The sequence below is a fragment of the Ixodes scapularis genome, unplaced genomic scaffold, assembly GCF_016920785.2.
Source record: "Ixodes scapularis isolate PalLabHiFi unplaced genomic scaffold, ASM1692078v2 PGA_scaffold13__105_contigs__length_92229423, whole genome shotgun sequence".
In the NCBI taxonomy this organism is placed as follows: domain Eukaryota; kingdom Metazoa; phylum Arthropoda; class Arachnida; order Ixodida; family Ixodidae; genus Ixodes; species Ixodes scapularis.
This window is the reverse complement of record NW_024609839.1, coordinates 25,011,174-25,024,199: the sequence shown is the minus strand read 5'-3', so window position 1 is coordinate 25,024,199 and position 13,026 is coordinate 25,011,174. Positions and strand designations below refer to the sequence as shown.

The 13,026-nt window shown below is 42.0% G+C and overlaps 1 protein-coding gene across 1 annotated transcript in view; it reads right to left on the bottom strand.

Moving 5' to 3' along the window:
* Positions 1-665: 665 nt before the first annotated feature.
* Positions 666-13,026, bottom strand: part of LOC120844440 (neprilysin-1-like) — a 114,156-nt gene continuing 101,795 nt past the window's right edge. Inside the window, exons 18-20 of the mRNA XM_040216230.1 lie at positions 12,359-12,460; positions 6,280-6,356; positions 666-765 (exon numbers count right to left, since the gene is read on the bottom strand). Of these exons, the coding sequence (XP_040072164.1) occupies positions 666-765; positions 6,280-6,356; positions 12,359-12,460 (279 nt within the window). The remainder of the gene's footprint in view (positions 766-6,279; positions 6,357-12,358; positions 12,461-13,026) is intronic.

Sequence of the window (13,026 nt, the reverse complement as noted above, 5' to 3'; positions counted from 1 at the left end):
GTTGGTCCTTCGAAGCAGCTTAGGTGGGCCACCCAAGTGGGCCTTACTTGGGCCCGAGTTCCCAAACCGACCTCGCACCCATGTGGGCTGCCCACGTGGGACTCCCATCGGCCCCCTTTTGGAGGCCACTTTGTGCTACTTGGGAATGCTGTATATCGCGTCAAAGCCCATCTGATGCGACCCCTTTTCCCCATCCTTCTTGCTTCCTCTTCCATTCTGTGCCACCTCCCTCTCGTGATAAGACGCTATAAAGTAACGTGCTACGGGAGTGCGGCAGCTCTTCGTTTGGTTTCAGTCATGGAGTGAAGACATTAAAGACATTCCACCGCACTTCACCGACTGCTGTGGTAAATGCCGTTCCCTGCACCGGCAAATACTACAGGTGGAGTACCGAATATTGTTATCGGAGGTATAGGACCGATCTACTAAATCCCTCTTTTTCAGAAACGCCATGCGTGCGCACCAACGCTACGAATATAATTATTTTGGCAGATAATCATTTAACAACGAGCCTTTATTGGGGACATTCTTGAGAATCAGATAGGATATTACTTTAATCTTCTTCCAAATAACCAGACAACATATTACTTCAATCTTCTTCCAAATAACCAGATAACATATTACTTTAATCTTCTTCCAAATATCATGACGGCGACAAAATTATGTTACCATAGCGTGCATCTCTTAGTTGGGTTCATCTTCGTCGACGCCTTACATTTGAATGCTGCCGCGAACTCTTGGTGATTTTGCAGTGGGACGTTCACCCTGAAATTAGAATAGGTTTTAAAATATCAAATGATATTTTTGAAGTCGTTCGCGTTTTCTCGCGTTTTGTTGGGCTGAAATTTTGTCCCGAAACAAAATCAGCTGCAAACACTTTAAGCCGTTTTCTGCTATTGAAGAGGCAATACGCGAGACTACTGGTGCAAAAACGTAGATGAGGATCCTATCCTCCGCAGTTTCGCACAGCCAACCTTCAGCCTGTCTCACGACTGGTAAGTTTAGCGCACACCCGCGCTTCACTCGTGCTTCAAGTCCCCCTAAAAGTGACTGATCTAGAAGTTATAGACGATGTCCAACAGGCTTTCAAGTGAAACCATCTGTTAAATTTCTCTCATTAGAAAGTTAATAAATTAATTTTTAGTTCATTATTCAACTTATCATGACAATTAGTCCCTATATTGTTTCCTTCTGGCTGTATAACTTGTCTGCGTAGCCCGCATTAATGAACCGTTAGTGCTGTTTATCTTTACGTATGCAGTATCTTTCTGGCTTAAAAATAATTATGCGGTGTAACGTTTTCTCTTGTGCTACGGATAATATAAGCAAATTCCGTTGAGACCTATACAGGAAACTAAACCAAAAATGCATAGGATTTGCGGGAGACGCAGAAGTGATACCATCTCTTGGTGGGAGTGGTCGACTCGGTGCCGAAAATTAAATCAATATCAGTCGTGTGCTCCACTGTTTGTCCCCTTTACACTATTTAAAAAAAAATAGCTACCGATTAAAATTGAGAAACACTGGGTTATGGCACTTTTTGATTAATCGATGTGTTCCAGAAAGTTCATATGCAAGTCAGTAAACTTTGTTTTTATATTGACCCTGTGTAGCTAAATGCCTATTGCAGGCTATTAGTCCTTATTTCGAGTTATTCGACTATTTATATGTTAGGGCAACTTCAGGTCGTTATTATTAGCGAAAACTGAACTGTGTAGGGATATTCATGTTCTTAAACAGAAGATTTGCTACAAGTGGCTTATATTGGTTTTTGGGAACTATTCTTGACCAGATCAGTTTCATTTGGTTATGAATAACTCTTAGCGACTATTATTCTCGCTTCTGAGGCATTGGGGTTTCAGGGGTGGGATTAACTTCAAGTGGATAGTACTGGCTATTGGACTATGTTCTTGGTCAGATTGGTTTGAAATGGCTATACATGAATCTTAGTCACTATTATTGACATTTTATGCAGTTGGCTTGTTCATAGATTTGATTGACTTAATTTGGCTATTATTGGCTATAGGCATCTGCTATTGACCTGGTTGGCTTGAATTGCCAAAAAATTACTATTAGTGCTTATTGGTTGCAATATTCTGCGGTTTTTATACTTATGAATGAAAATGGCTTAAAGTGGCTATTGTTGAGAATAGCATCTCGTCTTAACAACATCCCCTTAAATCGCTTAAGATTGAAGATTAGTGACAATTAGTGACATGGTATTTATAACGTTTTGAATATAAAGGAATTCAAGTGGCTATAACTGGCTATGAACAGTTCTTGGCCAAATCGGCTTGAAATGGCTATACCTGTCTATCAGTGACTATTATTGGCAATTTATGCAGTCGGAGGGTGTGGATCTGATTGACTTCAACTGACTATTACAGGCTATAGGCATCTTTTCTTGACTTGGTTGGATTGATTTTTTAATATTGACTATAGGCATCTATTACTGACCTGGTTGGCTTTATTAGGCTACAAATGGCTATAAGTGATTAGCATTGATAATTATTAGTTATTTCTGTGTCTACAAAAATGAATGGCTTATGCTGCTCTTTTTGGTGATTGGCATCTATTTTTGGCCAGACTTCAAATGGCTATGAATGGCTATTCGTGAATATAGATGACAATTCTATGCTGTTTCGGAGTTTATGGATGAAAATGACACAGAAATGGCTATTATTGTCTATAAGCATATCTTCTTATTAGATTGGCTTGAAATAGCTATACATGGCTATCAGCAATTATTATATAACATTTTTGCAATTAGAGCGTGTATAGATTTGAATGACTTCAAATGGATACTTTTGGCTATAAACATTTATTCTTGACTTGGCTGGCTTTAATTGGCTATTATAGACCATAATCATGTATTCTTTACCTGGTTGGCTTAAAATGGCTACAAATAGCGATAAGTGACTAGTATTGGTAATTATCAGCTATTTTGGTGTCACAATAGTGCATGGCTTCATGTGGCTTTTTTAGGCTATTGGCATCTATTTTTCACCAGATTGGCTTTAAATGCCTATGAATGGCTATTCGTGAATATAGTTGACAGTTCTGTGCAATTTCGGTGTTTATGAATGAAAATGACTTCAAATGGCTAATACTGGATATAAGCACCTCTTTTTATTAGATTAGCCTGAAATGGCTATACATGGATATCAGTAACTATTATTTAAAATTTATTTTAAAATTTATCAACAGTCCATGGATACTGGTGCTATTCCTGACGACTGGAGGGAAGGTAAGGTCGTTCCGGTCCACAAAGGCGGCGATGCGCACTCCCCTCTAAATTATCGACCCATATCATTAACTTCTGTTTGTTGTAAACTCATGGAACATGTCATTCATTCCCAAGTTATACATTTTCTAGAACAAAACAATTTCTTTTTTCCTAATCAACATGGCTTTAGAAAACATCGTTCTTGTGAAACACAGCTTGCCGCTTTCAGCCATGACATTCATATTTCCCTAGAAACCTCTCCTCAGGTTGATGCTATCTTTCTCGATTTTTCCAAAGCTTTTGATCGTGTTTCCCATAAACTCCTACTAACAAAACTGTCCGCACTTTCCCTTGATTCTTCCGTTCTAGCATGGATTGAAAATTTTCTCTCTTACCGAACCCAGCATGTGCACATCAACAACTGCCGTTCCCGAAGCGCTCCTGTAACCTCTGGCATACCGCAAGGATCTGTTCTTGGACCCCTGCTTTTTCTTGTATATATTAATGATCTCCCCCTTTCGCTGTCCTCTACGGTCCGCCTGTTTGCCGATGACTGCGTAATCTACAGGCCCATAGCTAACACAAATGATTCACTTAATCTGCAGACTGATCTTGACCGAATTAATGAATGGTGTTCAAAGTGGCAAATGCTCTTAAATGCTTCCAAATCTAAATCCCTCTCTTTTTTTCGAACCCGTCAACACCTTCAAGCTTTTTACTCTATTGGTAACCTCAATGTTGATGCCGTCTCAACTTACAAATATCTTGGCGTTCACTTCACTCACGACCTCTCCTGGAAGACTCATATTAACAACATCATTTCCGATTCAAACCGCACTCTTGGTTTTTTACGCCGCAATCTTCGTCTCGCGTCCTCATCTGTCAAACGCCTCGCATACGTCACATTAGTACGCCCAAAGTTAGAATATGCATCATCAGTCTGGGACCCTCATCTTAAATTCCTTACATCGGACATAGAATCACTTCAGAACCGTGCAGCTCGCTTTATAACGTCTCAGTACTCCAGGTTTGTCAGCGTAACTGAACTTAAACAAAACTTATCTTTGACTCCTTTATGTTCACGCAGGCGTATTGCTAAACTATGTCTTTTTCACAGGTTTTACTACGATGACCAGCTACATAGCTCATTCATCTTGCCACCTCATCGCATATCTCCTCGTGTTGATCACCCTGCAAAAGTTGGCCTTCTCTTTACCCGAAACACAGCATTCTTTAAATCTTTTTTCCCGGCGACATCTGTGGACTGGAACGGCCTGCCTGAAATCGTCGTCTCCACCCAAGACATCGGCTCATTCCGCGAATTGTTATCATCACATCTCCTATAACCCCACTCCCTTATGTAATACCCTAACTCCAGGGTTCTTAAGGTATTTAAATAAATAAATAAATAAATAAATAAATATGCAATTTACGTGTATGTTACGCGACGGCACGTAACATACTGGTATGTTACGTGCGCGACGGGTGTCGTGTATCTGATCCCTTTGTCGTGTGGCAGGGTGTACATAGGTCAGACGGGGAGGTGTGTCAATGTTAGGGCAGGGAGGATTCCCTTTCCCTTCGGTCTTCACCGTCGGGACACCTTGCAGTTCACTGCGATAAGTGTTCGTCTTCTCCGGTTTTCACGGAGATTAAGATTCTGGCTTGTCACCGCAACAAAGTGACTAGAGAAATTGATGAGGCGTTTTTTATTTCTACCTACGAAGCGGACACGTGTGTTAGTACCCCGTCCGTGGCTTTGACGGATGACGAAGTGACTTTCATTAAGAAATTCGGTAGATTTGTTTAAGTGCTCGGGTGTGCCTCAAGGGGGTGGATTATGTTTGATCTATCTTGCATCTTTTATGTTTTCCTTTCCGTTCCTCGCAGGAATAAACTTCAGCTGCCAGTCAGAGTTCTGTTCGTTCACCTCTCGTTCTTGTCCCTTGTCTTTTTTGTGCTGTTTCCAAGTTTGCATTATGAACCAACTAGCCCAACTTCACGCCTTGTTGAAGATTAATATTATTTAGATTGTACAAAGTCTCTATAAAAATCCTGACTGGTCTATACAACACACTGCATTTTGACATCAAAATACCAAGAGGTCCAATATCACGAGCTCATGCTCCCTATGCTCCATAAAAAAAATGAAATATTTCATGGACTATCAAAATCTTTATTGATTCAGACTGACTTGATTCATTTCCGGGGAAAATGGCGAGTTGTTCACTCCTTACCGCCACGATCGCTTTCTACTGCGTCTCCCATTTCACCCCGGCGTTTCCTGTATTAGTCTCAAAGGTATTTGGATATAAGTATGATTGGATGCACGCCATGTTTTTTTTTCTGATTTGTTTTAATGGTGGTGTTACGTTTTTCTCGCCCACCAGAGATCTTTATCTATCTTCAGTCCCTTACTTTGTGCCATTCCTTAAACAAGTCGAGGCTATCGGCTAAACTGTCGGATGAAATATTCTCTTATTGTTTTTTAAGCGGCCTTTTATTTATGCTCATTAGTTTTTCGGCCATTATTTATTCCTTAGAACATATGAAATACGCAGATAAATAAACCATACTGCTAGAAAAGAGTACGTCTTACAAAAGCGGCGAAAGGCAAACTTTTGGAGGAGCCGGGAAGGGACCTCCGGGTTTCTTTCTTACCTTTAAGGTAAAAAAGAAATTTCTCCTCTACGCCGTCTTGTCTTTCACTGGTTTCCATGTCTGATAAATGCACTTAAATGAAATGTATTCAGTCAGAGGTGTTCTGCGAGCCCAGTCCACCGCGCGGAATGCGATACGAGTCTATCCTCGTGGGCTAAACAACGTTTCTTTTCTTTATTTTTAGAGTACCCTTATAGGCTGTTTCTCAGTACCAGTCAATTTGTAACTATATCGTTTATTTATTATCGCTTAGTATTTAAAATGTTTAAATTAGTGATTTACTTTGGTCGAAAGGTTACCATTTTGATACAATTGCTTCAAAATGCTTTCCAATTTCATTGAAATTCGCTTTCTTATGTAGTTTCAATAGAAATTAAAAATACAATATTTACCTGTGCATTGGTAGGCTGTGCGGATTTTGTTGAGCAAAATAGATTCGTGCTTCCTTTGTCATTTTGTTGCACAATGTCTGGAAATTACCGAATAATGTGTATTAACATGTGCCAATGCAATTTCACAAAGACACAAATAGATTTGTTTTACGACAATATTTGTTATACGAACATACAAATTCACTGCAACGTAATAAATAGAGGAAGCTTAAGCTTCGTCTTTAAAAGTGGAATGCCATAGTTTTATCGGGCAAGGTTCGTATTGCCATCTCATTCGCCGTGCAAGCGTGCTATGCGTGGCTTAGTCAGTAGCGTGTCTGGCTCGCAAACGATGGGTAGTGGGTTCTAATTCTGCCTAAATTCTTCGATTTTTTTAAAGTCAAATTAATTGCTTTTTAAAGAGGAATCACTTCAGACATGCTGTGACGTTTAATTCGCATTACACGTCACGTTTTAATTCCTTTCCTTTCACGCGTAACATCACGTTTCACGTGAGCGTTGTGGGTTCTTCGGAATTAGCACGCGAGGTAGTGCGGGTGTGACGTCATGATTCTATCGACAAATCAGGATTTTTGTGTCACGGCACCGACGTCGGCTTTTCTGCGACGCTAGCGCCTTAACGCCATCGGGTTAAACAAATAAGACGAAAGAGCTTTTCGTCCTCTTCCACGTATATGTTGTATATTTTTAATCGAGTTTTGAATTTTATCAACTGTCACGAACACGAAACTTGTGTTTTTAGCAAATTGAGTGGTTTTCTCTAACTACAAAAATTCAGCAAAAACTGGTGTCACGAAACATATAGACTATGCAGCGATTTTGATTGCGTGCTGCTTTCCCAGCAATTTCACTTGAATTGGAATTATGCAAAACTTTTTTTTATAGTTTATGGAAAATCATACAACCATAAAAGATTAACATAATTCAGTCATTTACGTTTGGTGTGAATTTATGAAGGTCTTCAAAAGTCTTTAAGGCGCGTGAAAGCCATTCCATAGGAAGTGTATAAGCACAACACTAGGAGATTTAACGCAACATGTATTACAAAATGGAGTACGCGAAGCTTTCACCGTTTAAATACTGTACTGTATAATTGTCACCTTGTTTCGAATATTCGCTATTTCCTATAATATCGAAAATTGAACCATTGATGGAGCAATTCGTTCACCTGAATTCGAGATATTTACATTGGAAGTTTGATAGCTTGTTTTTGTATGTTATTGTTTGCTATAATGCAAAGAAGTGCATGCAGTGTACGCTGCAAATTTAGAAGTTTCGCCTTTCTTGTACAGACTGTTAAATTATTGATGGCGTTCTACCATAGAGTGTGTTCTTAATGCTTCATTTGTTTGTATAGAATGCATGTACGTATTTATTCTTTCCCCTGCTGCAATTACCTTATGCAAGGTCGCAGTAATTTAAAATAAGTTAATAAATAAATAAATACGAATCAATCGCGTCAAGGTACAATTTCGCGAATAGAAGTTTTGCTTAGTTTCATGGCGATACGGTTGATCCGGTCATTCTCTCAATCTATTACGTTTCAGAAAAAAAGGAACATACATTTTAAGGCGGTAATGAAAACCTTGCCGTATCGATTTAAACGGGGTTACCAATGACGACAGGGTTAAAAGTTTTTTTTTGTTCACATAACAAAACGAAGGGAAAAAAAGTAATAAGAAAGGTACCGAAAAATGTATAGCGACATGAAAGTGTTTGTTTTTTATGTCCCTCTTTCGTTATCGGAAATTAGCTACCAACACACTCAACGATTTACGTCAGAAACAAGTTCCCGCGGCATTATGAAGGACGTTACAAGGTAACACTTTTAATGCTGATATATACATGAGTTCAAAATGTAATGGGATCGGAACGATTTGGAATGTATTGGTGCAATATTTCAGCAAGGGCTGTGCGTTAGTTGGAGCTTCTAAACAGATCGACACCGTCAAGGCATTTTGATTCGCGTTCATACAACACCTTCTAGTCAAGGAAAGTATCTCGCTCCAAGTGACTGAAGCCTACTGACGTGTGTACAATGCGCGAAATTATTAGCACTAACACGACTTCGGCGCTTTTTCGCATTTCATTTTAAAAGTGTACTGGCGGGCATTAAAATGTATCACTATAATGCCGCTTACCGCTACTCATGCTACAGGGAAGTTTGTAATGCTACGATATGAGTCAAGTAGTACTGTCTAAACCTTAATTATTGTAAGTACTCCTTAATTATTTTAAGTACTGATTTCGGATATAAACAATACACAATATGCAAAGTGCACAACGCCATCTAGTGGGGTGCCGAAGAACATGCTCCGTCTCAACAGTTGGCTTCGGCGCTGGCAAAGGTTAGGGAGAGAAGGCGTAGTTCTGGAGAATCTTTCGCTCGCACAAGCACTCGCGCAGAGAAAAAAAATTTCGAAAACCAGGCACCCGCGCCCGTGCTTCTGCCGGCGCTCAAAGCCAAATTGGCAGCTGAAATATATGCCCGCCGGCAACATGAAGGTGAACGCCGGGCCGTCGACCGCTCCATGCTATCAGCGCGATGACGTGGCTGCCGTGACGCCACGCTTTCTTATCGCGATATGAAGGTGAGCGACCGCCCACCGCTTCGTGCTATTAGCGCCATGATGTGGCTGCCACGGCAGCCGCGTCATGGCGCTGATAGTACGGAGCGGTCGACGGCCCGGCGTTCACCTTCATATCACGCACGACTGTACCTCTTCCATGTTGGTTGCGGGGAGAAACTAGCGATCGGCGGGGTGACGAGCATGTACATGTGCAAGGAGGGCGTAAAACAATACGAACCGTCAGCTCGCAGATGAGGGTGAAAATCGATGACGGTAAGGGGTAGGCCTCGATAGTTATCAACAACGCTACGAAATCGACAAACAGCAGAGGAATCGGAAAGTAACAAAGATGGCAGCGCACAGAGTGTTACCAGACGTCCAAACAATTTAGCATAGGGTCTATTGAAAAGTGGAACAATTTGGACGGCGACCTTTCTGCTAGGTAATCATCTACTGTTCAAGCTGCTTTCCCACCATCAGTGACCATGCACCAACTAGCCCAAACTGAAACCGGTACTGTTTGCTGGGATCGATAGTTTAGAGAAGCTTGCAATCAGTGTTGCGAAATCAAAAATTTAAAACCCGCAGTCGGAATCCCGAAAACCGCTAAAAACCGCTAAATCCAGTACACAACACAAAACTGACGTTTTCACTTTTTTTTTGCTCTAATTCTTGCCCAACGGTGTAATAACAGTATAGATAATATCAATGTTACCTGAAAGAAAGCTTTCCTTTTGTTTTGACTAGATATCTGTCACGCCACGTCCCTTTGTTATCAAAAAGATGTCGTCTGCTTCATCGTCATCTTGGTATTGTTGATCGCAAGTGCCACTGGTTCCTGGTGTGTCACCTCCGTCTTTAACAAAATAAGCCTCCATTATGCCGATTTTTTTTACATCAGATAGGAGTTCATAATTAGAACAACATTTGTTCTCTCTTCGGAGGCCAGCCCTCACCGTCAAAATGGCAGTGGTCATCTCCCTAGACATCCTGTTTCTCAGCTTAGATTTGACGATGTTCATCTGGCTGAACACCCGCGCAACCTCCGCGTTTGACCAAGGCAGTACAAGTGTCGCCAAAGCAAAATCAGCAAGGTCAAAAAAAGGGTTTGTGTTGGAGGCATCCCTGTACTTTTCGACCTCGTCCCAGAAGGCGACAGTTGTGTCAAGTTTGTTCCAGGGAACAAGAGTGAGTTTGTTCCACTGAAGCTCGATCGCTGCAATTTTTTCTTGTGGCAACTTCATGAATTCCATGAGGGGCACCAGCGACTCCTTCACAGCGCGCAGGGCGTTCCCAACTGACAGCAGGGAAACCTGCCTCAGTGTCCGAACGTTGTGTGGTAGCCTCTGCTGGAGCTGCCTCACGAGGTGGCACAGGAAAGCGATGCACCGTTCTCTGAATACTCGTTCCGACTCTTCAGGGAAGCCCGTTTTTCTCAGGTCTTGGAGCGTCCTTTTAGCTTCATAGCCGAGGTTGGCTCTCGGATCAACGTAGGCGTCGACGCTTGCACTCAGTAGGTCTGCTCGACACGTGGGCAGAACAAGCTTCTTCGTCAGGCCTTCAGTTAGCAGTGTTAGATCGCTTAGCAGCTCCAGGCAATCAGCCGAGTTAGACTCAAACGCCTTGTTAACCCTTTGCACTTCCGAAAGATTAGGTTTTATAAAAACGAGGTAGGCCAAGTTTATCGGGTCGCGCATCATGGAATGCAGGAGTTTTGCAGTGTAGCATTTTTCAGACATTCTTGCTTCACCGAAATGTGATTTCAGCGCCTCCCACTGGTCGAGGACTCTTCGGACTGCTGTTTCGATGGACAGCCACCTGTTGAGCAGGACTGTACTATCTTGAGCGGATCATGTCCATCGTACAGGGTTCGGTAGAGATCGCGGTAGGACTGTTGCCTTGATGGTGACCGGCTGAACCAGTTGTAGATCTCACTCACAAAAAATTCGAGATTTCTCGGAAGAGCTTCGGCGACGGCATTTGAAACGACCAAATGCGGCGAATGACAGACGCACCTCACCAAAAGGAGGTGGGGAACATCCGCCTTAAGCTTCTGATACACGCCGTTGTTGACTCCGACCATCACACTTGCATTGTCCGTTCCTATTCCCAGCATTTTCTGCAGATCGATGCGAAACTGGGCTAAGCACATTTTCACTGCGTCTACAATGGACTGAGCTTTTGAGTCAGTGAGTTCCACTAAGCTCAAAAAGGTAGAGACCACATTGGCAGCCTTCTCGCTGTAGTAGACGATAACGACGCCCAACAGCTTGGTCACCGATATGTCCGTTGATTCGTCTAGGATCAGGCTGTAGCTTCCAGATCCTAGGTCGGAAAGCAACTTGTCAACAAAGTGAGGAGAGAGGACGTTCTTTATCAATGCATTGCACTTCGACCGATGAAGCTGGAGGTGCTTAGCCCCTTCGCTGTCCCGAAACTGATTACGGCACAGTCCACCCAGGTGATCCGAAGCCAACATCGTGTAGTGAGCGCATATGAGCATGGCAAGGGACCCTTCAGCAGTGCGTGACCGGTCAGACTTCCGTTCAACTCGTAGAGTCGTCTGCCTGCCAGAGGAGAAAGGTGCAGCGGCCGAAACATGCTTCTTCGTTGCAGCGTGCACCACCAAATCCACGTGCTTCGCAGATAGTTCCGTTTTGCAATAGCGGCACCTGGCTCGTCTACTATCACCGGGAACCTCCAGTAGCCAGTCTTTAAGTTTGGGGTCTTGTAGCCAGTCTTTTCTAAATTTTTGAGCGTACTTCACCGGGCCCATTTCACGAAGCAGTTACAAAAATGTCAAAGGAACATGGGAGCATTCATGCTGTTCAAACGTGCGCGCACAAAACAGGGAAGCGTGTTCCGATATTCGACGCCTTAATGTTTTGATGACGTCAAAGGGGTAACTCTCACAAACCAGAAAATTACTGAGAGTAGGGAAAGACGATTGTGGCTGATTAGGGATATGGCAGGTGCATAATTGACAGTAAATCGATATAAAATTTCTATACCTCTAAAAAACCGCCAAGATTACATAAAACCGGCCAAAAATCCCGCCGCCCGCGAAACAGTAATTTATCCCGCTAAACAGAACCAAAAACCGCTAACTTTAGCGGGAAAACCGCTAAATTGGCAACACTGCTTGCAATTGTTACGGGATTTGTTTTCAAAGACACGTTAGCTTTTTAAAACGATGTTTGAGGGCTGATTCTGTGTTCGCTTATTTTTAACCGGGAGCTCGACCGGACGATGATTGTATTTGTTGTTGTTGGTTCCAGTATGGTTGCCGTTTTTTTCGTTCTTTTGTTTTGTTAAAAATACACTTTCAAGACAAAATAAATGAGCTAAAGCTACAATGAATAAAACAGATAAATGTTTGACTTACACAAATAAATAAAAAGACGTTTGACTAACAATAAAGACTATTAATATTCAGTGTTGTTGACCAACGCATTTTTAAAAAAAATAGATTGAGTTCAATAAATTTAGTGATCCAGCGTCTTACTCACATTTGCATATGCGAGAAATAACAGCTCCTGTGGAGAACGAGTCTCAAGTCCTGGGAGTTTCACGTCCGCATTGGGTGTTGTTCTTAATATATTCGTGAGAGCCTAATAATCAGTAGGGAATTCACGTAAGCTTCAGTCTGAGTCATTTATTTGTGATAAAAGCAAGCCCTTCAGTTGCAAGTTTATAAAGCCGGAACATCTCAATCAGAGACGTAAAAACACAAATGGGGCATGCAGAGCAAGCACAGACCTCGCGCAAAATGGGTAAAATACCGTTTAGGTGTATGAGGCTATAATTTACTTTACAATATTAACAAGAGAGGTCTGTCATGTTGCTTTGGTATCCACTTTTGCGATGAATATATTACTAGTTCCTTAAAACTGTATTTAATGTTTGGTTGAGCAGGCTATTCATAGTGTTTCTCGAAAAACTGGGCGAGGTACCACATTCTTGAAATGCGTGTGCCGTGGGCTTTGCCGGGCTGTATACATGGGTTGCACTGACGCCACATCGCATACTTTTGACCACCATGTAAAAGGAGGAGAGGAAAGCTGCTTTTCTTACGAATTTTGAGCGACAGGTTAATCTTCTATAATCCTCGGGGAGGAGAACAACGACGTTTGTGCAAATTCGGGAGGCACAAAAGAGGATCCTGATAAGAGGGAAG